Source organism: Bos indicus x Bos taurus, chromosome 18, assembly GCF_003369695.1.
Source record: "Bos indicus x Bos taurus breed Angus x Brahman F1 hybrid chromosome 18, Bos_hybrid_MaternalHap_v2.0, whole genome shotgun sequence".
In the NCBI taxonomy this organism is placed as follows: Eukaryota; Metazoa; Chordata; class Mammalia; order Artiodactyla; family Bovidae; genus Bos; species Bos indicus x Bos taurus.
The window spans coordinates 5,471,103-5,494,740 of record NC_040093.1 but is presented as its reverse complement, the minus strand read 5'-3'; the positions used below and the strand labels follow the sequence as shown (position 1 = coordinate 5,494,740).

At 41.7% G+C, this 23,638-nt stretch overlaps 1 protein-coding gene and 1 pseudogene across 4 annotated transcripts; both read right to left on the bottom strand.

Moving 5' to 3' along the window:
- Window positions 1-449: 449 nt before the first annotated feature.
- Window positions 450-1,804, bottom strand: LOC113876061 (annotated as a pseudogene).
- Window positions 450-23,412, bottom strand: LOC113876052 (protein ZNF738-like). 4 transcript variants are annotated; one of them, XM_027514866.1, is made up of 7 exons: window positions 23,335-23,412; window positions 22,650-22,733; window positions 18,934-19,060; window positions 18,346-18,438; window positions 13,551-13,838; window positions 6,662-6,757; window positions 450-2,630 (listed from the first exon to the last, which is right to left on the bottom strand). In XM_027514866.1, exons 2-7 carry the CDS (start codon window positions 22,662-22,664, stop codon window positions 2,452-2,454), a joined length of 798 nt encoding a protein of 265 aa, XP_027370667.1. In that variant the 5' UTR covers window positions 22,665-22,733; window positions 23,335-23,412; the 3' UTR covers window positions 450-2,451. The 4 variants fall into 4 exon arrangements, 3 of the variants coding, with proteins under 3 accessions (XP_027370667.1, XP_027370670.1, XP_027370669.1); XM_027514868.1 differs by lacking the exon at window positions 450-2,630 and adding an exon at window positions 5,210-6,439; XM_027514869.1 differs by lacking the exon at window positions 13,551-13,838.
- Between the last annotated feature and the right edge of the window lie 226 nt (window positions 23,413-23,638).

Sequence of the window (23,638 nt, the reverse complement as noted above, 5' to 3'; positions counted from 1 at the left end):
CCCCATGAATCGCAGCAGGCCAGGCCTCCCTTTCCCTCACTAACTCCCGGAGTTCACTCAGACTCACGTCCAGCGAGTCAGTGATGCCATCCAGCCATCTCATCCTCTGTCGTCCCCTTCTCCTCTTGGCCCCAATCCCTCCCAGCATCAGAGTCTTTTCCAATGAGTCAACTCTTTGCGTGAGGTGGCCAAAGTACTGCAGTTTCAGCTTTAGCATCATTCCTTCCAAAAAAAATACCAGGGCTGATCTCCTTCAGAATGGACTGGTTGGATCTCTTTGCAGTCGAAGGGACTCTCAAGAGTCTTCTCCAACACCACAGTTCAAAAGCATCAATTCTTCAGCGCTCAGCCTTCTTCACAGTCCAACTCTTACATCCATATATGACCACAGGAAAAAGCATAGCCTTGACTAAACGAACTTTGTTGGCAAAGTAATGTCTCTGCTTTTGAATATGTTATCTTGAATTACATTTATTTTGCTTTTCACCTAATCTCAAATCAAGTTATTGTGAACAAAGATACATTGCTAATAAGTGTAGCCTTCTAACTGTCAACCTTTATCTCACGATCCTGGCTAATATATCCTTTTTCTGTTTTTTAACTATGGATTGCTCTCTACAGTAACTCTCCATCTAGAGAAAATTTAGAAAAGAGGATTGATGAAATACTTTCTAGTATGCAACCTCTGTAATTTATTTCAATTTGATTTTTGATTAAATAGTTTTCTACATATTTGTTACAACATTTCCATAGGTTTCTTGTATAAACTCTTGTTTTCTGATGTATGTTTAGGGCAAACATCTTCCATCACTTGTTTCATCACTCACCAGCATGTGTTCGGAGATGTTTAGTGAGATGACCACTATGACTAAAGGCTTTGTCACATTCTGTACATTTATAAGGTTTCTCTCCAGTATGAACTCCCAAATGTGTAGTAAGAATTGAGTTCCAATGAAAGGCTTTGCCACATTCGGTGCATTTATACCACCTCTCTCCAGTGGATTTGCTGATGTTTAGTAAGACAAGAACTGTTAATAAAGGCCTTGCCACACTCCGTACATTTATAACGTCTGTCCCCCATATGAATTCGGTGATGTTGAGTAAGATTTGAACTTGTAATAAAGGTTTTGCCACATTCTTTACATTTGTATCATTTCTCCCCAGTATGGATTTGATGATGTGCAGTTAAACTTGAACTTTGAATAAAGGTTTGACCACATTCTGTACAATGATAAGGTCTCTCACCAGTATGAATTCGCTGATGTCAACTAAGATGCGAGCAATGGATAAAGTCTTTGTCACATTCTTTGCATTTATGAAGTTTCTTTCCAGTATGTGTTCGCTGATGTGGAGTAAGAGTTGAGTTCTGATTACAGGCTTTGCCACATTCTCTACATTTATAAGGTTTCTCTGCAGTATGCATTTGCTGATTCTCAGAAAGTGTTGAGCTGTGATTAAAGGCTTTGCCACATTCTGTACATTTATAAGGTTTCTCTGCAGTAGGAATTCACCGATGTTGAGTAAGATGTGAGTGATGGATAAATGCTTTGCTACATTCTGTACACTTGAAAGGTTTCCTTCCTGTATGAATTTTCTACTTAGATTGGATGAGTTACTAAAGACTTTCCCACATATCTTACACTTGTTTTCTTTCTGTGAATTCTGAATAGTCTGCTTTTGAACAAGTTCTGAAGAGTGATCAGAAATTTTACCATATTCACTACAATTATAAGTCTTCTCTCCAGTATGAGTACTCTTATACAGAGAAAGACCTGACATATGATAAAAGATATTTCTACATTAATTACTTTTTGAATCCCTGTGTGAAGATTCAGGTCCCTGATGTTTCATAAGGTTTGAGTGTCCTTCAACCTTATACCCAATTTTATTGCCTGAATACCCTCTCACTCCATCATAAATACTCTTGCAATTATTGGGGTTGGAGCTCTTACTTAAGGGTTGACTCATTTATTACACATCGAAAGTTCTTCCATATTAACCACATCATGGGATGTATTGAACAATGATGGTTGGATTATATCTCCTCCATTATTATCAACATTACACATTTTCACATGGGGAAAAAATATCTGTGGGTGGAAGAATAATGACCCCCTGCTCACAGATCCCTCAAATTGATTATATTGTGAGTTTTCCCCCTCATTTTAAAATTTCTGGTGTTCAGACATGCTTGAATGTTTGTTTAATCTAAGGCTACATTGAATATTAGTTGAATGAGTATTTGTGGTAGAGACTAGATTACCTTCTAGGCTTTCCACATTTCCCTTCAGAGAACAGGTATGTTTCAAAAAAGGATAGAGATCTTTCCTTAAAAACTTACAGTTCTCATCAGATGTTGAAGACTGAAGTTGGTTTTCTCCCCAACTTGACTTGTATTGCTCATTTCTTTTTGCAGGAATGTTTGTCTTATGTATAACTCTCTCAGTCTCTTTATGTGCATATAAACATCCTCTCTGGTCTTTCATATGCCCTTGTATGTTCCCAGTCATTCATTAAATGCAAATTTCTGAGGCGAAATACTTCATATTTTCCTAGGTTTGCTTTTGGGAATACATCTTCTAACCCTGGATTCTTTGGCATCAAATCCTGGGTGTCTTGAGGAGATAAAGCTGAAAGATACCAAATAACAAGTTATTTTACCTACTATTCTCAGTGAATATCCTTAAAGATTTAGAGAAAAGTGATGAATCCTTTGCTTGTTTAAAAATAAAATAGAGACAGAAAGATCAAGATGCCAGAGGATCAGGCAGAGATAGTTTATCTCTCTCCACAAACACAAACAGAATACATCAGAAATGGAAGAATTTTCAGAGCCCCCGGTGAACACAAACTGTGGACAATGAAAAGATCAAGAAAGATTCCTGCTTTGACAGGTAGGACAGGAGAAAGGAGAAGGAAAAGGAACAGGAAAGGAAGTGGAGCGGGACCTGCAACCCTGGGGGGATCTGAAGAGAGGAGAGGTCTCCATTTCTGGGGAAGCTCCTCACTAGTGGGGGGAGTCCAGTTGAGACAGAAGGGGAGCCTCATTCTCTGTGGGAAGAGAACACGCCAACAGTCTGTGGCAGCAGGACAGAGTGAGACCTGTACACAGGGTACTGACCCCTGCCCTGCCCACCCAGCCTGAGAGGGTGTCCACTGCTGCAGACAAGGGCTGGGTGCTGGGATGTGGGGTCTGGAGAGCAGACCCAGGCAGAGGACTGCTGTGGGCTGTGAGGAGACATCCTGCAGGAAACGCAGGGAGGAAGGAGCTCTATAAATGGGGATGTTGTGGTGGAAGCCTGAACCACCATACAGCATACTGCCATTGCTGACTGATGACCAGAGAAGAACCCCACCGTAGCCCCTCTCCCCCTGTGCTGGCCCCTGCCTCGCCAGCATCGAGGAAGGGCTCCCACTCAGGTGGGCTCTATTGAGCCCCAGCCACAGCCTCCCCCCATGGACCTCCTCCACCATCAGCAGACTTCTGTGCTCTGGGGCAGCCTCTGAAACAGACACCTGTGAGTAGGCAACATGCACAGATGGAGCTGAAAGCACAGCTAGCCCCAGGGTTAAGGAAGAAAAGCTGAAATCTCTCCTCACAGCTGCACAAACAATGCTTTTACACCCACAACCGGCTTTGTAACCTCAGCCCCTGAAGAGCATCTGAATTGAAAACCAGGACCACCCCCCATCCCCCCACCACCCAACCACCATGTCACAGCAGGTGTAGCTTTCACAGCTGTAGACTTTGTGGGCTGGTACATGAGGGGACAGGGCCAGCACGACAATGGATCCAGCTCCATGATGAATGCAATCCTCGGTCTTGATTTCAGTGGGTCTATGCTGGTGACCTGGTGAAAACAACATCTGAGAGACACTGAGGGCAAGTGCCGGGATACCCATGGTTAAGGTGGGGCCAGGAGCAGTGCTGACCAGGGTCACATGAGAGCTCCCACAAGGCATGAAACGGGACACACAGAACACTCCCTGAGGTGAACATTCCCAGAGGAGCAATAGTCAGTGGTTTCTCTCCCAGTCGGTGTGCTCCAATCCCACCTGCCTCCACCATAGATCAGAAACAAAGTGAAGAAACAGATCTGGGGGCTCTATTCCACCAACCAGGGAGCAGACTCCACCCCTGACAGGGCAGTGACAACCAGAGAGCAATGGGAAATTCCCCTCAATATCCAGGGCAGGCTCGGGTCAAAATAACAGCAATCACACCCCCTATCAAGGGATAAGGATACAAGCCTATGGATCAACCTCACACTCCAGGGGACAGATACCAGAAGGAAACACTAGGATTCTGCAGCTTTCATAACACAGAACACAAACACAGAAAATTGCACAAAATGATCACACAAAGAAATATGCTGTGGAGGAAAGAACAAGATAAAAGCCTACAGGAACCAATAAATGAAGAGGAGATATTAGTCAGTATAATGATTCACTTTCCTCTTTAACTCAGTTTAGACGCTCAGTCATGTCCAGCTCTTTTGTGACCCTGTGGATTGCAGCACACCAGGCTTCCCTGTCCATCACCAACTCCCAGACCTTGCTCAAACTCATGTTCATTGATTCGGTGATGCCATCAAACCATCTCATCCTCTGTTGTCCCCTTCTCCTCATGCCTTCAGTCTCTCCCAGCATTAGGGATTTTTCCAATGAGTCACTTCTTTGTATCAGGTGGCCAAACTATTGGAGCTTCAGCTTCAGCGTCAGTCCTTCCAATAAATATTCCAGACTGATGTCCTTTTGCATTGACTGGTTGCATCTCTTTGCTGTCCAAGGGAGTCTCAAGAGTCTTCTCCAACAACACAATTTAAAAGCATCAATTCTTTGGTGCTCAACTTTCTTTATGGTCCAACTCTTACATCCATACATGACTACTGAAAAATACGTAGCTTAACTATATTGACCTTTGTCAGGAATGTGTCTGCTTTTAATATACTGTCTAGGTTTGTCAAAGTTTTTCACCCAAGGAGCTAGTATCTTTTCATTTCATGACTGCAGTCACCACTTGCAGTGATTCTGGAGCCCAGGAAAAGGAACTCTCTCACTGATTCCATTGTTTTGCCATCTATTTGCCAGGAAAAGATGGGATCAGAGGCCACCATCTTACTTTTTTGAATGGTGAGTTTTAAGCCAGCTTTTTCACTCTCGTATTTCACCTTCATTAACAGGCTCTTCAGTTCCTCTTTACTTTCTGCCATAATGGCGGTGTCATCTGCATATCTAAGCTTATTGATATTTCTCCTGGCAATCTTGATTCCAGCTTGTGCTGGCAACAAACATTTTGACAAACAGTAGGTGCCTAATGTTTCTTTACTCCACTTCTTCCCACCTCTGTTCTTACTTGAGCATATTCTATTGGATATTTGAATGTAAAAATCATAAATGATATTGACATACAACGAATCAGAAAGTGAGGACATATAGGACAAAGGCAGGGGAAGCTGACAACAAACAAGATAACCTTAATAATGCAGCAGTACTTAAGACATGGGACTCTGAAAATATGGTGAGAACCTAGGGAAGTCCACCAATGCTGTGTGGAGTCATAACTGCAAGGAAAATTAAGAGAGAGTCAAAATATACACATACGACTGATTCTCTTTGATGTACAGCAGGACAACATTGTAAAACAGTTATATTCCAGTAAGAACTTTTAAAAAAGATGGCTTCATATAATCTAAAAATCTTAAGAGTCAGAAACAACAATTAAAAGTATGGTGGAGAATCTTCTAGGATCTCATGAGAATTTATTTAAAAACTCTTTGAGTTAACTGAATATATTAAAGTATTTTAGCATTGAAGAATTAGGGCAAATGCACTTAAGATATTTAACATGAGTTCATATAAAGAAAAGTGAAACTTGGAAGTAACTCTGAGATTTGCATTCTCCCATTTTAGGGAAAAGAAAGTGAAAGTGTTAGTCCCTCAGTCACATCCAACTGTTTGTGATCTCATGGACTGCAGACTTCCAGGCTCCTCTCTCCATGGAATTTTCCAAGGAAGAATATTGGAGTGGGTTGCCATTCCCTTCTCCAGGGGATCTTCCCAGTGTGCGGATTAAAGCCAAGTCTTCTGCAATGCAGGCAGTTTCTTTACCTCTGAGCCACCAGGGAAGCCCATTTTAGGGAGGTTTTGCTTTATACAGCAAAGAAGTGACTTGTGTCTAAAATTTGTCAAGTCATATCTGTAGCTTCCAGTGTTTTAGGAATTATAGATCAGAAAAACAAAAATTTGTCCCCAGTACTCCTAGAACCTTCGCAGTTTGTCTATAACCAGACACTTCTGTCTAGAGGTGGAAACAAACTTTAAAAGGATCATCACAGTTACTCAGAAATGTGCACAGTTTTATTAAGGTCCCAGAGAAATGAAACAGCAACCAAGTCATGCAAGTTGTCACAATCCAAGAAGGGCATTTTAGTTCTCACTGTGAATGAGAAAGGTAATCAACAGAGAAGAATTAATGATGGTTTAACAGACAAAACGTGGCAGGTGACAGCTGTCTATGACAGCAACAGAGATAAATCCAGACTTCTCCCAAATGATTTCCAATGAAGGAGATCTTCCCAAACCACACGACAAACAATGACTTCCTCACTGATACTTGGACCTCTCACCTGAGTCATCGGCTCCATCCCTTCACACATACCTGGGTATACGGCCACTGTATTCATTCTCCTTATACGCCTGGGCTCCTTCATTTGCTCCAGAAAAGTCACAAGGTCCAGCTTAGAGACCACAAGACCTGTTCATCAGAGAAAGGAATATTTGTTTTGCCAGAGATTCATCACTTTCCAATCTAGTATTCAGCTGTCCCTCAAACACAAAGTACATATGCCATGTGACTGTGAGAAGACTTCCTAATGTGCACAAAGATGAGAACAGCAAGTTCACACAGAACTGGTTTTGATACAGCAGAGGGTCCGGTGTTATACTATACTATGACTTTTACACAGTAATATTTTCACCATATTTCTAACCCAAGAAGAAATGACCTATGGCCCACAAATCATTTTAGAAACTACTCTGATCTGGAAGAGAAATGATACAATAATCAGATCAACAATGGCATATTTATTTTTCAGTGTTGTATTTGTATAACACAGGATGAATTGCCTGCCAAGGAAACAGGTAATATTTTTTAAAAAGCATACTGTGATCCAAGAGTTCTTGAGTGGGACAAATGTGCCATTTATTTTAACAACCTTATTTTTTTTTCTTAGTATTTTAAACAAGCTTCTTCTAACTAGTAATCTCGAAATTCTGCTTCATGAATGACCATTCTGAACAGTAAGGAAGTACAATACTAAGGTAAACATTCATACTTACTTTTGAACATCAAGTGTTTTACAAATTTTACAGATCTAATAGGATAGCAAAGCATCCTCAGCAGGAACAATCATTTTAACTATTTAAGATATACTATATATCTTTCTGAGAGTTTTTACAGAGTTTGGATGTGCAACAGAAATAATTAAAATCAATAATGTTGTTGCCCCACCTTTTTGCAAATATTTAACAAACATTCCTTTAATAGCTTAAATTTACTTCACTTTATGTACTCTAGACTTTAACTAATAAAACACAGATGAATACACAGGGACAACTCTAATGAAAGTTCATAGAAGTTTCTCTAATTGTGATGAATACAAAAAACAAGCAAAATAATCAATCAAATCATATGAACATGTTGCGGGCCAGAGTGAGGTACTCTGCCCGTGACAAAGGTCATGAGGAAGGAGGCCCGACATACGCAAAGGCGGGATCGAGCCTCAGGAGTCCCCCTGGAAATTCTCAAGCATCTACCCCCATAACCAGAGCCTGCCTACTTTACTACTTTGTGCTCACCTACACTCTGACTTTACGGGGGGCTGTCCCCCACCACCTCTTTCGGAGAAGGAGTTAACTTAGAGCTCCAGTTAATAATAATTCCTGGGCGTGATAAGAGTGTTTTAACCTACAAACTCCTCTGAAGGTTCTCTAGCCTGCCTGACAGGCTTGTCCGGCCACATGTGATTGCTCACAGCCTCCCAACCGTGAGAGGCACGAGATGCTGTAAACCTTCTAAAAACAGGTTCCTTAGAAAAGTTAGAAAACTAAGTATAATGGGCTGATTAGAAATTGTATTGGTAAAGGGTTTTTCATTTGTTGAGCCAATGTTTGTTGCTAAGTCTCCACATCCCCTGCCCTTACACACATTAATGAATATATAGAAGAAATAAGTATTAACCTTTGATATTAATCACGTTAGACCTTAGGCTAAGTAAATTCTTTCCTTAACTAAAACCCACTACACCCTCACCCTATAAGAATGTAACTTTACTTGGGTGGCATCTGTTTTAAGAAAAATCACCCCTGGAGAAATAAGTGTTGACTAACCGCTGTCACAAGGAGAGGGTCATAAATTGACAGCAGGCCCCCTGGCCAGAAGATGATGTAACACCCCTAAGACCTCTGTATACATCTGTATGCAGCACCTGACTTTAATAAAAGTCAGGACTGCTGTCCCCACATGACTTTTGTGTAACATCTCAGTGTATAAAAACAGACCCTGGAAAATAAAGAATGGGATCAGTTACTTGAAAGACTGGTCTCCCCATGTCTGTCTCTCAAACTCTGGCTGAGTTTCCATCTGGAGCGCGGAGCCTGCCATGTTTACTAATTTTGCCTGGGCTTCTAAGATCTGACCAGGGAGGCCTCAGTATCTCCTCTCCTTCGGGAGAACGGAAGGACGCCTGTGGCCTACGTAAGTGGTGCAAACTTCTTGTCTTGAAGTTTTATTGGTTTCCAGCGTAAACCAAGCTACTCAGCCTCTTTTCTCCACTGAATATTCCTGCTGAGCTATTCTCATTCTATTACTCTTTATATCTCTCATTAATATTTAATTAAAGCTATCGTATCCTGAATACCGAAGCCGTCTCCCCTTCGAACTCCCTGGATCAGCCGGGGCTAGACCTCGGCATGAGCTGACTGACTTCCCCTGTCCAAATCCAGCTAGACCAACCCTGTTGCCTCTCCATGGACGAAGCCAGGGCTCAGCTCTCACAGATGGATCAGGAGGCACTTACTAAACCCGGGCCTCTGCTTAGAATGCCCTGGAGCACTTCCTAGACACCACAGTGATGCTCCCACAGGACCAACATAGAACTCTGTTGGGAGGGCATCAGTAAGGTCAGTTCCTGACACTGGTCATGTGATCCTGATGGGAAACCAGATGGAAACCATTTGGCTAAAGATTCTTTCTGAACCATTTCAATGAATACAAATCCCTGGTGGTCAGGTCCCCACTCCAAGAAGTTATCAATCTGCAGGTCTACAGTGTGGCCGTTAATGGAGTCCTCAGCAAATCCCATTTTTTTCCTGATGTTTCTTCTCCCAAACCAACGTTTAGGAGTCCTGAGCTCAAAGCCTCACACTCATCACACCTAAGACCTCTCTGTAGGGGAGGATTTCGGGCAGGAATTTCTGAGAGAGATCAAAGCTAGAATCAGGCAGAGAAAACACCAGTTCTTACAGTTTAGCCTGTAGAAGTTATGGTGGGTGAGGTGTTCTCGGCTCCCTAGGGTGAGTGTAAATTAATCCATTCAAACCAAAACAACAAATCCGGTGAGCACTGTGAGGGTGTCATTGAAGGGGGGCTTCTAAAGTAGACCGTGGGGTTCAACAAGACTGTTGATCTCAAGCAAGGTGGTCATCTAAAGCAGGTGCTCACAGGACTGGCTTTTGTGAGTTCAAGAAACCGCAGGCTGCCTGCTGCCCAGACAGATGCTGAGGCAGCAACAGCATGGACCAGTTTAGGGAAATTGTCAACAATACTCATTATTTGATATAAGGATATGAGATTTGTGACTTTTACAGCTTACCAGACAAAGCCTAGGAAGCACTTAGGAAGCATGGTATACACTAATTTCACGCCTCTTCCAGGAAGACTTTCTAATACGTTTGTGGGTTATCACAGAAGCTGTCTTCATTTCAACATTGTCAAGTAATACTCATGACTTGTGTTGCTATGATAAAGATACATCAATATTGCAGTGAACTCTCATCGTGTTTTTCTTGCAAATCAAGGATATTACTATCGAAACTTTTGAACCAACTTCTATCTTATTTTAATACATGGAAGATTAAATGATCACTTACATCATGGCAACTTCCAGATATTTCACATCAATGCCAAACACCTCCGTTTAGATGGTCATTGTTCATTTTACATTATGGTATCCTTCATCTTCTAATGGAGGATAGATAGAAACGGTTGCAACACAATATAAAAAGGCTAATCTTAAACAAACCATAAAAAAAGTAGGTTTCCAAACACAGTAGAAAGCTTAGTATGCATTGAGTGTTGAATTACATTCACGTAAAAGAATCTAAAATCACGTCATTCTAAACAAGCATACAGATAGCAATCCACTCGAGTACTATTGCCTGGAAAATCCCATAGACACAGGAGCCTGGTAGGCTACAGTCTATGGGGTTGCAAAGTTGGACACGACTGCGCAACTTTACTTTTGCTTTCATACATACATTGCTACGAATTGTAACTTTCTAACCATCAACCTTCATCTCAAGATTCATGCTAATATGTCCATTTTCTATGTGTTTTAACTATGGAGTACTCCCTACAGTCATTGTACTTCAGAGAAACTTCTGAAAACAAGATTGATGAAATGCCTTCTATTATGCAATCTCTGATATTTATTTCCATTTAACTTTTGATTAAATACTTTTCTACATATTGGTTACATCATTTCCATTGGTTTCTTATATAAACTCTTGTGTTTTCTGATACATGTTTAGGGCAAACCTCTTCCATCACTTGTTCCATTACTAGAGTTTCTTTCCAGTGTGTGTTCTCAGATGTATAGTGAGATGACCACTCCGACTAAAGGCTTTGCCACATTCAGTACATTCATAAGGTCTCTCTCCAGTATGCATTTGCTGATGTAGAGTAAGAGCTGACTTGTAACCAAAGGCTTTGCCACATTCAGTACATTTATAACGTCTATCCCCGGTATGAATTTCGTGATGTTGAGTAAGGGCCGAACTCCTAAGAAAGGCTTTGCCACATTCTTTACATTTGTATGGTTTCTCCCCAGTATGGATTCGATGATGTTGAGCAAGAACTGAGCAATGATGAAAGGCTTTGTTACATTTTTTACATATATAAGGCTTCTATCCAGTACGGATTCGCTGATGATGGGTTAGATCTGAGTAACAGAAAAAAGCTGTGCTACATTCTGTACATTTATAAGGTTTCTCTCCAGTATGAATTCGCTGATGTTGAATAAGGTGTGAGTTGTAAGTAAAGGCTTTGCCACATACTGTACATTAATAAGGTTTCTCTCCAGCGTGAATTCGCTGATGTTGAGTAAGAAATGAGGAGCGACGAAAGGCTTTGTTACATTCTTTACATATATAAACTTTCTCTCCAGTATGAATTCGCTGATGTTCAATAAGGTCTGAGTTGCATGGAAAGGCTTTGCTACATTCTGAACATTTATAAGGTTTCTCTCCAGTATGAATTCGCCGATGCTTAATAAGAAGTGAGTTGTAAGTAAAGGCTTTCCTACATTCTGTACATTTATAAGGTTTCTCTCCAGTATGAATTCGCCGATGTTCAATAAGGCGTGAGTTGTAAGTAAAGGCTTTGCTACATTCTGTACATTTATATGGTTTCTCTCTAGTATGAACTCGCTGATGTTCAATAAGGCGTGAGTTGTAAGTAAAGGCTTTGCTACATTCTGTACATTTATAAGGTTTCTCTCCAGTATGAATTCGCCGATGCTTAATAAGAAGTGAGTTGTAAGTAAAGTCTTTGCTACATTCTGTACATTTATAAGGTTTCTCTCTAGTATGAATTCGCCGATGCTTAATAAGAAGTGAGGTGTAATTAAAGGCTTTGCTACATTCTGTACATTTATAAGGCTTCTCTCCAGTATGAATTCGCCGATGTTGAATAAGAAGTGAGTTGTAAGTAAAGGCTTTGCTACATTCTGTACATTTATGAGGTTTCTCTCCAGTATGAATTCGCCGATGTTGAAAAAGGCTTGAGTTGTAAGTAAAGGCTTTGCTACATTCTGTACATTTATAAGGTTTCTCTCCAGTATGAATTCGCCGATGTTGAATAAGAAGTGAGTTGTAAATAAAGGCTTTGCTACATTCTGTACATTTATAAGGTTTCTCTCCAGTATGAATTCGCTGATGTTGAATAAGGCTTGAGTTGTAAGGAAAGGCTTTGCTACATTCTGTACATTTATAAGGTTTCTCTCCAGTATGAATTCGCCGATGTTGAATAAGAAGTGAGTTGTAAATAAAGGCTTTGCTACATTCTGTACATTTATAAGGTTTCTCTCCAGCATGAATTTGCTGATGTTGAATAAGCCTTGAGTTGTAAGTAAAGGCTTTGCCACATTCTGTACATTTATAAGGTTTCTCTCCAGTATGAATTTGCCGATGTTGAATAAGAAGTGAATTGTAAGTAAAGGCTTTGCTACTTTCTGTACATTTATAAGGTTTCTCTCCAGCATGAATTCGCTGATGTTTAATAAGGCTTGAGTTGTAAGTAAAGGATTTGCCACATACTGTACATTTATAAGGTTTCTCTCCAGTGTGAATTCGCTGATGTTCAGTAAGAAATGAGGAACTACGAAAGGCTTTGTTACATTCTTTACATATATAAGGTTTCTCTCCAGCATGAATTCGCTGATGTTGAGTAAGAAGTGAGTGACAGTTAAATGCTCTGCTACATTCTCTACATTTGAAAGGTTTACCTCCTGTATGAATTCTCCTATGTCTACTTAGATTGGATGACTTACTAAACACTTTCTCACATATCTTACACTTGTTTTCTTCCTGTGCATTCTGAACAGCGTCCTGTTGAGTAAGTTCTGAACAGTGATTAGAAACCTTACCATATTGACCACAAGTCCTCTCTCCAGTACAAGTACTCTTATCTAGAGAAAAACCTGACATTTGATCAAAGGTATTTCTACATTTATTACTTTTAGAATCCTTGTTTGAAGATTCAGGTCCCTGATGTTTCTTAAGCTTTGAGTCTCCTTCAACTGTGTACCTAGTTTCATTGCCTGAATATCTTCTCAGTCCGCCATAAATACTCTTGTAATCATTGGAGCTGGGGCTCTTACTTAAGGTCTGACTCGTTTTATTATACATGGAAAGTTGTTCTGTATTAACCATACCACAGTATGTATTGAACAATGATGGTTGGAATGCATCTCTTCCATTATCATCAACATTATATATCTTGGAATGGATAGAAGATATCTGTTGGGGGAAGAATAATGACACCCTGCTCATGGATCCCTCAAATTGCTTAGATTGTGAGTTTTCACACTCATTGTTAAATTGTACGTGTTCAGACATGCTTGAATGTATATTTAGTGGAAGCCTATGTTCAGAATTGTCTGAATGAGTATTTGCAGTAGAGACTAGATTACCTTCTAGATTTTCAACGTTTTCTTTTAGACAACATGTATGTTTCAAAAAAGGATGGAAATCTTTTGTTAAACACTTACACTTCTCGGCAGATATTGAAGATTGAAGTTGCTGTTTTTCCCAATTTGACTCAGATTGATCATTTCTCTTTGCAGTAATGTTAGCATACTGTGTAACTGTCTCTATTTCTTTATGTCCATATAAACATCCTCTCTGTCTTTCATATACCCTGGTATATTCCCAATCTTTCATTAAATTTAAGTTTCTGAGGTGAAATGTTTGATACATTCCTAGGTTTGCTTTTGGGAATACATCTTCTAATGCTGGATTCTTTGGCATCATATCCTGGGTGTCTTGTGGAGACATAGCTGAAAGATACCAAATAACAAGTAATTTTACCTGCTATTCTCAGTGAATATCTTTAAAGATTTAGAGAAAATTGGTGATTATAGCTAGTTTATAAATAAAACAGAGATGGAAGGCTCAAGATGCCAGAGGCTTAGTAGCTCATCTCTCTCTCCACAAATGAATGAGAAATGGAACAATTGTCACAGAGCGCAGCTGAACACTAGCAGAGGCCCTTGGAAATCTGAAAGGACAAGAAAGATTCCTGCTCTGCAGGGTAGGACAAAAGAAAGAAGAAGGAAAAAGAAGAGGAGAGGAAGTGGGTTGGGGCCTGCAAACCTGCGGGGAGATGAAAGTGAGGTCTCCATGACCGAGGAAGCCCCTCACTCAGGGAGCTCAGTTTGGATAGAAGGACAGCCTCATGCTCTGTGGGAAGAGAGCATGGCAAACAGTGTGTGGCAGCAGGACAGAGTGAGACCTGCACACAGGGTACTGACCCCAGCCCTGCCCACCCAGCCTTAGAGGCATGTCCAGCAATGCAGACAAGTACTGGGTGCTGAAATGTGGGGTTTGGAGAGCAGACCGAGGCAGAGGACGGAAGTGAGGGAGGAGGTCTATAAACGGGATGCTTGTGGAGGAAGCATGAACCACTATAGAGAGAGTGTCCTTGTTAAGTGATGCCCAGGGTATGAGCCCGCTGCATCCCTTGTCCCTTGTGCCTGCCCCTGCTAGCCAAGGACTAGGAAGAACTCTACCCAGCCTAGGGTCTTTTGAGCCCCAGCCATGGCCTCCCCCATCGACCTCCTCCACAATCAGCAGAATCCTGAGCTCTGGGGCAGCCTCAGGAGAAGACACCTGTCAGTGGTCACACACACAGGTGGAGCAGAAAGCACAGGTGAACCCCAGCAATAAACAAGAAAAGCTGAAAACTCTCCTTGCAGCAACAAAAACCACAGTCTTACACCCATGACCAGCTTTGTAACCTCAGCCCATACAGAGCATCTGAACCCACAACCAAGGGCTCTCTCATTCATGGCAGGTGTAGCTTTAGTAGCTGTAGACTTTGTGGGCTCCTACCCAAGGGGGCTGGGCCAGGACAGAGCCTGAGTGCTCCGTAGCACCACAGCGGGTCCAGCTCCATGCTGAATGCAATCCCAGGACCTGACTTCACTGAGTCTATGCTGGTGACCTTATGAAAACAACAGCTGAGAGACACCAGGGCCATGTGCCATCATGCCCATGGTTAAGGGGGGGACAAGAGCAGTGCCAACACTACATAACATGAGAGCTTGCAGGACGCATGAGAGAGGACACCAGAGCACACCCTGAGGTGAACATTCCGAGAGCAGTAATACTCAGTGACCTCTCTCCCAGTGAGTGTGCTCCAATCCCACCTGCCTCGCACCACAGATCAGAATCACAGCAAAGACTCAGATCTGGGGGCTCTATTCCACCATGCAGGGAGCAGGCACCACCAAAGACAGGGCAGTAACCACCACAGAACAAGGGGGAAACAGCCCTGAATATCCAGGGCAGGCTCTGGTCACAGTTAACAGCAATCAGAACACAGATCAAGAGAGGATAAGGGCACAAACCTCTGGACCAACCTCACCCACCAAGGTGCAGATAACAGAAGGAAGATTAACTAGGTGGCTGCACCCTTCAAAACAAAGACCACAAACAGAACGCAGGACAATATGAGATGGCAAATAAATACATTACAGGGGAAGAAACAAGATAAAAACCTCCAACCACTGAGTTAAGAGGTGACAGGCAATCTAATGATTACTTCTTGCTTTTAGTCATCTTAAGTGGAGACACCAAGCACTTTCACAAATCCTAGGTGCCTAGTAATTCTTAAATCCACTTCTTGCCACACATGTCTCTGAGAATGTTCTATTAGATCTTTCAGTCTAAGAATCATAAATGATGGTGATAGAGAACTAGTCGGAAACTAAGGACACATAAGACAGTGTCCAAGGAAGCTGAATACAAATAAGACAAACTCAATAAAGTACTAGTTTTAAAAAATTAAATAAGAAGAGAGACTTTAAAACTATGATTGAAAGAGGGAACTCTACTCATTGCTCTGTGGAGACCTAAATGGGAAGGAAATCAATAGGACGGTAAAGACTAGAGATCTCTTTAAGACAATTAGAGGTACCATGAATATTTCATGAAAAGAGGGGTACAATAAAGGACAGAAACGGGATGGGCCTAAAAGAAGTAGAAGATATTAAGAGAAGCTGGCAAGAATACATGGAATAAGGATACAAAAAAGATCTTAATGACCGAGATAACCACGATGGTGTGATCACTCACCTAGTAACAGACATCCCGGCATCTATAGTCAAGTCAGCCTTAGAAGGCATGACGACCAACAAAGCTGATGGAACTCCAGCTGAGCTATTTCAACTCCTAAAAGATGATAATGCTAAAGTTCTGTACTCGATAAGCCAGCAAATTTGGAAAACTCAGCAGTGGCCTCAGGATGGGAAAAGGTCAGTTTTCATTCCAATCACAAAGAAAGGCAATGTCAAACAACGCTCAAACTACTACACAATTTCCCTCATTTCAAACAATAGCAAAGGCTCAAAATTCTCCAAGTGAGGCTTTAACAGTACGTGAACCGAGAGCTTCCAGATGTTCAAGCTGGATTTAGAAATGGCAGAGGAATCAGAGATCAAATTGCCAACATCCCTTGGATCATATAAAAAGCAAGAGAGTTCTGGAAAAACAAATACATCTGCTTTATTGACTACACCACAGCCTTTGATTGTGTGGATCAGAAGAAACTGTGGAAAATTCTTAAAGAGATGGGAACACCAGACTACCTTACCTGTCTGCTGAGAAGTCTGTATGCATGTCAAGGAGCAACAGTGAGAACTGGACATGTGACAACGGACTGATTCCAAATTGGGAAAGCAGCACATTATTTGTCACCCTGCTTATTTAACTTATATGCACAGTAGTTCATGGGACATACCCAGTTTGAGGAAGCACAAATTGGAATCAAGATTTCAGGGAGAAATATCCATAATCTCAGATACACAGATAACACCACCCTTAGAGCAGAAAGCAAAGAGGAACTGAGGAGTCTCTTGATGAAACTGAAAGAAGAGGCTGACAAAGCTGGCTTCAAACTCAACCTTCAAAAAACAAAGATCATGGCACCGGTCAGATCGTTTCAGGGCAAACAGTGGGAGAAACAGTGGAAACAGCGAGAGGTTCCAGTCAAAGATATGGGTTTTCCAGTAGTCATGTATGGATGTGAGAGTTGGACCATGAAGAAAGCTGAGTGCTGAAGAATTGATGCTTTTGAATTGTGGTGTTGGAGAAGACTCTTGAGAGTGTCTTGGATTGCAAGAAGATCACACCACTCCATCCTAAAAGAAATCAGTCCTCAATATTCATTGGAAGGACATGGTTCCTTGTCCTGAAGTTCTGATACTTTGGCCACCTGATGCAAAGAACTGACCCACTGAGAAAGACCCTGATGCTGGGAAAGACTGAAGATGAGAGGAGAAGGGGACGACAGAGGGTGAGATGGTTGCATGGCATCACTGACTCGACGGACATGAGTTTGAGCAGGCTCTGGGAGTAAGTGATGGACAGGGAAGCCTGGCCTGCTGCAGATCATGGATCACAGACTCAGACTCGACTGAGCGACGGAACTGAACTGACTGATATGTATATTTGATTATCTTTGCTGTATAGGAGTACAAAATTGGAAAATAGATATATTCCAATTAGAACTTTTAATAAAGATTTCTTTATATAATCTAAAAATTGTCATAGTTTGAATCAACCATTAATAATGTAGTGGAAAATGTGCTAAGATTTTATGTCAATGTATTTTAAAATTCTATGAGGTGATAAAACACAATAAAGATTTTAGCATGTTTGAATTGGGGCAAATACACTAAAGATATTTCATATGAGATCATATAAGGTAATGAGAAACTTTCAAGTCAACCTGAGATGTGCAGTTTCATTTTCACCAGGTTTTGCTTTCTGCAGTGAAAAATTACTTGAACTTGAAATTTACTTAGAAGGTCCTATGTGTCGCTCCCAGTGGATAGGAAATTATAAATCAGAGAACAAAAACCTGTCCCTAGTATTCCTGGAAATTTGGCAGTTTGTCTACCACTTGACTCACACATTTCTGTCTAGAGGTAGAAGGAAACTTTAAAAGGACTGTCATACAGTTACTCAGAAATGGGCAGAGTTTTCCTAGGGCCCCCAAGAAATCGAAGAGCAAGAAATGAATGCAGTTTGTCACAAGCCAAAAGGAGATATTTAGGTCACACTGTGATGGAGAAAAGTAATCACTGGAGATAAATTCATGAATGATTTCAGAGAGAGAATAGGGCAGGTGACACATTTCTATCACCGTAGCAGAACAAACCCAGGTTTTCGAAAACCATTTCCATTGAAGCAAATCTCCCACGATCACATGATGAAGGATGAGTTCCTCACTGCTCCTTGGACCTCTCATCTGAGTCATCATCTCCAACCATTCATACCTACCTGGGTAAATGGCTGTTGTCTCCATTCTCCTCATATTCCTGGGATCCTTTAATAGCTCTAGAAAGGTGACCAGGTCCACCTTAGAGACAAGCCCTGGTGATCAGAGAAAGGAATATCTGTGTTGTTAGAGATTCATCAGTATCGAATCCAATATGTATTCAGGTGAGACGAGAATGCATTTTCTTCTAGAAAACGATTTCCTGAAATACTTTATTCAAAGCTGCTATACAATACTAACACACACCTAACAATCAGGTCCTGAGATTCTGGTCAAGTAGTACTAAGGCAAAAATAAGTAGTGTCAATGTGAGATTAAGAGAGGGTGCAACTATTTAATACCACAGAACTTACACAATTACCAGTAACCTGGAATGAAGGACGCAGAACATATCAAGGAAGAAAATCATCACCAGCATAATGATTCATTGTGAAGCCTTTCTTTCTAAACTCAGAAATGACCCATTATCCCCTAGAGAGCACAGATCTAAAAATACTGTGGGAAGCAGAAAATTTCAGAAGACATTCTAGAAATGACGGAACAAAAACGCAGTGGGTAGATAAGGGATTCTGGAAGGCAGATATCCTCACCCAAGGAGGCCAGGTTCCTGTAGTTCTCTACCATCACGTCCCTGTACAATTTCCGCTGACCAGGGTCCAGGCATTCCCACTCCTCTTGAGTGAAGTCTATGGCCACATCCTGAAACGTCAGCCGTCCCTGAAATACAAAGTACAGATGCCAGTAGGCCGTGGGAAGTCTTCCTAATGTGATCCAAGATGAAAACGGCAAGTTCAGAGACCTGGTCATGATTTGGTGGCTTGGCTGGTATTACAAAATATATTTTTTTACACAGTTTTCCTTTTTACCCAATTTCTAATGTGAAGAAAGGAGGATGAGTTATGATCCACAAGCCATTAGAGAAACTATTCTCATCTGAAAGAGCAATTATAAAATAATCAGGGCAACATTAGCATATTTATTCCGTGATTCAGGAACAGACCATGGCCATGTTTTACGGATATCAGGATGGCAAAAGTCTAACCATGAGGGGTTACTTTTGGAGAAGAAGAATAAGCTTTGTCTACATGTACCATAACCTTAAGTAATGCTTATTTACTTTACCAAAGTAACAAAAGATTTTAAAAATGAATATAAATCACTTAAAGGCAAAGAAATTCATAATCTCTTCTTGAAAGCTGCATTCTAAGAAAACTGTGTTCTATTAACATAGAGATTAGACTAAATTCCAGTCTGCTACCAGCTTACCAGATAGCAAACAAAAGTTGTTTATCGGTTAACCTTCGAAAAATCTTTTCCATAAATCATGAAGTAGCAGTGTTCTTCCAAACGCATTAGAGTGAAACCATAGAAGGCATGTTTAAATCTGATTAAACTGCAATTGACAGTGTAGCCTGGTCACTGCTATGACTTGTAACACTTTAACAGGATAAGTAGAATTATAGTTGACCAGATTTTATTAGGGCATATCAGATCTATAAGACTCCACATAATTTTAGGATATCTATATTGGTAACATCCACCATACAGTATAATCTGAGATTTATCACCCCTTCAACAGTACTTCCCATGTAACTTTACATGTCCAATGAACCCAGGTAGTTTAATAGCTCCCTGGGATGTCTCAGGGGCCCTCTGAAGCATTCCAAAGTCAGCTAGAAGTCAAGTCATTTAGGAAGCTTTGTGGACAAATATCAAAAGGGGTTATAACATTCAGTCAGATAAAATCTGAGTAACAGGCAAATTTGGCCTTGGAATACGGAATGAAGCAGGGCGAAGACTAATAGACATTTGCCAAGAAAAGGCACTGGTCATAACAAACACCATCTTCCAACAACACAAGAGAAGACTCTACACATGAACATCACCAGATGGTCAACACCAAAATCATTGATTGATTATATTCTTTGCAGCCAAAGATGGAGAAGCTCAGTCAGCAAAAACAAGACCAGGAGCTGACTGTGGCTCAGATCATGAACTCCATATCACCAATTTAGACTTAAATTGAAGAAAGTAAGGGAAACCACTAGACCATTCAGGTATGACCTAAATCAAATCCCTTATAATTATAGAGTAGAAGTAAGAAATAAATTTAAAGGCCTAGATCTGATAGAGTGCCTGATGAACTATGGAATGAGGTTCGGGACACTGTACAGGAGACAGGGATCAAGACCATCTCCATGGAAAAGAAATGCAAAAAAGCAAAATGGCTGTCTGGGGAGGCCTTACAAATAGCTGTGAAAAGAAGAGAAGCGAAAAGCGAAGGAGAAAAGGAAAGATATGAACATCTGAATGCAGAGTTCCAAAGAATAGCAAGAAGAGATAAGAAAGCCTTCCTCAGCGATCAATGCAAAGAAATAGAGGAAAACAACAGAATGGCAAAGACTAGAGATCTCTTCAAGAAAATTAGAGATACCAAGGGAACATTTCATGGAAAGATGGGCTCGATAAAGGACAGAAATGGTATGGACCTAACAGAAGCAGAAGATATTAAGAAGAGATGACAAGAATGCACAGAAGAACTGTACAAAAAAGATGTTCACGACTCAGATAATCACCATGGTGTGATCACTGACCTGGAGCCAGACATCCTGGAATGTGAAGTCAAGTGGGCCTTAGAAAGCATCACTACGAACAAAGCTAGTGGAGGTGATAGAATTCCAGTTGAGCTATTCCAAATCCTGAAAGATGATGCTGTGAAAGTGCTGCACTCAATATGCCAGCACATTTGGAAAACTCAGCAATGGCCACAGGACTGGAAAAGGTCAGTTTTCATTCCAATCCCAAAGAAAGGCAATGCCAAAGAATGCTCAAATTACCGCACAATTGCACTCATCTCACACGCTAGTAAAGTAATGCTCAAAATTCTCCAAGCCAGGCTTTAGCAATACGTGAACCGTGAACTTCCAGATGTTCAAGCTGGTTTTAGAAAAGGCAGAGGAACCAGAGATCAAATTGCTAACATCCACTGGATCATGGAAAAACCAAGAGAGTTCCAGAAAAACATCTATTTCTGTTTTAATGACTATGCCAAAGCCTTTGACTGTGTGGATCACAATAAACTGTGGAAAATTCTGAAAGAGATGGGAGTCCCAGACCACCTGACCTGCTCTTGAGAAATCTGTATGCAGGTCAGGAAGCAACAGTTAGTACTGGACATGAAACAACAGATTGGTTCCAAATAGGAAAAGGAGTATGTCAAGGCTGTATTTTGTCACCCAGCTTATTTATCTTATATGCAGAATACATCATGAGAAACTCTGGACTGGAAGAAACACAAGCTGGAATCAAGATTACCGGGAGAAATATCAATAACCTCAGATATGCAGATGACACCACCCTTTTGACAGAAAGTGAAGAGGAACTCAAAAGCCTCTTGATGAAAGTGAAAGAGGAGAGTGAAAAAGTTGGCTTAAAGCTCAACATTCAGAAAACGAAGACCATGGCATCCAGTCTCATCACTTCATGGGAAATAGATGGGGAAACAGTGGAAACAGTGTCAGACTTTATTTTTTGGGCTCCAAAATCACTGCAGATGGTGACTGCAGCCATGAAATTAAAAGACGCTTACTCCTTGGAAGGAAAGTTATGACCAACCTAGACAGCATACTGAAAAGCAGAGACATTACTTTGCCAACAAAGGACCTAGTCAAGCCTATGGTTTTTCCTGTGGTCATGTATGGATGTGAAAGTTGGACTGTGAAAAAGGCTGAGCGCCGAAGAATTGATGCTTTGAACTGTGGTGTTGGAGAAAACCCTTGAGAGTCCCTTGGACTGCAAGGAGATCCAACCAGTCCTTTCTGAAGGAGATCAGCCCTGGGATTTCTTTGGAAGGAATGATGCTAAAGCTGAAACTCCAGTACTATGGCCACCTCATGCCAAGAGTTGACTCATTGGAAAAGTCTCTGATGTTGGGAGGGATTGGGGGCAGGAGGAGAAGGGGACGATACAGGATGAGATGGCTGATGGCGTCACTGACTCGATGGATGTGAGTCTCAGTGAACTCCGGGAGTTGGTGATGGACAGGGAGGCCTGGCGTGCTGCGATTCATGGGGTCGCAAAGAGTTGGACACGACTGAGCGACTGAACTGAACTGAACTGAGCTTCTTTGGCTGGTAATACTGTTTCTGCCATTCTGATGTGTCAGGAGGGCAATGTGTCCCTTGGGATCATGATTATGGGTAAGTGTAAAGAAACCCGTTCAGAAGTTAAGATGCTTATCAAGTCCAAAGAAACAGCATTTCAGGAAAGAGACAGAAGAAACAAACAAAAGGACTATGCCTCTTACCCCGGAATGAGTCATTTCTGACTCCTTGCTTTCCTCTTCCTCTGGGCTTCCTTCTCACGTAAGATCAGTCTTGGGAAGTGACCCCTGAATGTTGAAAATAGACTGTTCAATACCTAGAAAAACACACCGAGCTCCCTGTCACACAGCCCCACACAGAGGGAGGATCTCAACAGGTACAAAATACAATCCTCTACGGCCACTGACACAGCAGGGATTCTGGAACACAGAATCAAACGAGGTGTTTTTCGTTTTATTCTTTTCTTCAGAACTCGCGGCCCTTCCTGTGAAAACCACACGTTCTAGGCTGACCCTCCCCTTCAAACCTTAGACGAGACCCTGACCAAACTCCATACAGAATAGAACCTCCTTCAACTCTTCGTGGATCAAGGACTTAGGGGTTTGGCAATGCCGGACTTTGAGTAGCGGTCTCTACAAGTTAGAAGGTAGAACTGCCAGAGAAGGACGTGGGCTCTAGAACGATATTAACAGGAAGCGGACGTGGTCCCCAGGGTCCCGGCAGCTAAGACAAAGGACTTCAGAACTTCTCACGGCGATGCGAGGACACACACTGGGAACGGGAAAATGGGGACGGTGGTTTGAACGTTCACAGAGACCCCCGAAAGCCACGTGTGAAGGACAACAGGCTGTGGGACTAGGAATCGGGTTTTAAACAAACAAAACTCACCAGAACACTCTGTCGCTCATTTAAACTCGATTCCCGGTCTGCAGGATACTGCGCACGCGCGGGCGGAAGATCCGGTACAGAGGAAGGTGAGTGCGCTACGGGGCGGCCAAAGATAGGCGACGAAAGGGGAGAGGGTGGGACGAGGCCGGAAGCGCAGGTACTTATGGGCGGGGCCAGTGGGGACGGAGCCTTGCCTTCCCTCACCCCAGCCCCAGTCAGTTTTGGGTCTGTTGGTCCTTCTGTCCTGCTGTGCTTCCTTTCTCTGCCTTTTGATGCCTTTAAATCTCTTTGATTTCCTCTGGAG

Bases quoted from the DNA above. Each gene is read 5' to 3' on its own strand.
- LOC113876052 (XM_027514866.1), bottom strand. The intron at 18,439-18,933 runs GTGAGGATATCT...TCTGATCACCAG, and splicing joins CAGGAACCTGGCCTCCTTGG to GGCTTGTCTCTAAGGTGGAC. The intron at 2,631-6,661 runs GTATGTGTGAAG...GGTATCTTTCAG, and splicing joins TACAGTGGCCGTATACCCAG to CTTTATCTCCTCAAGACACC.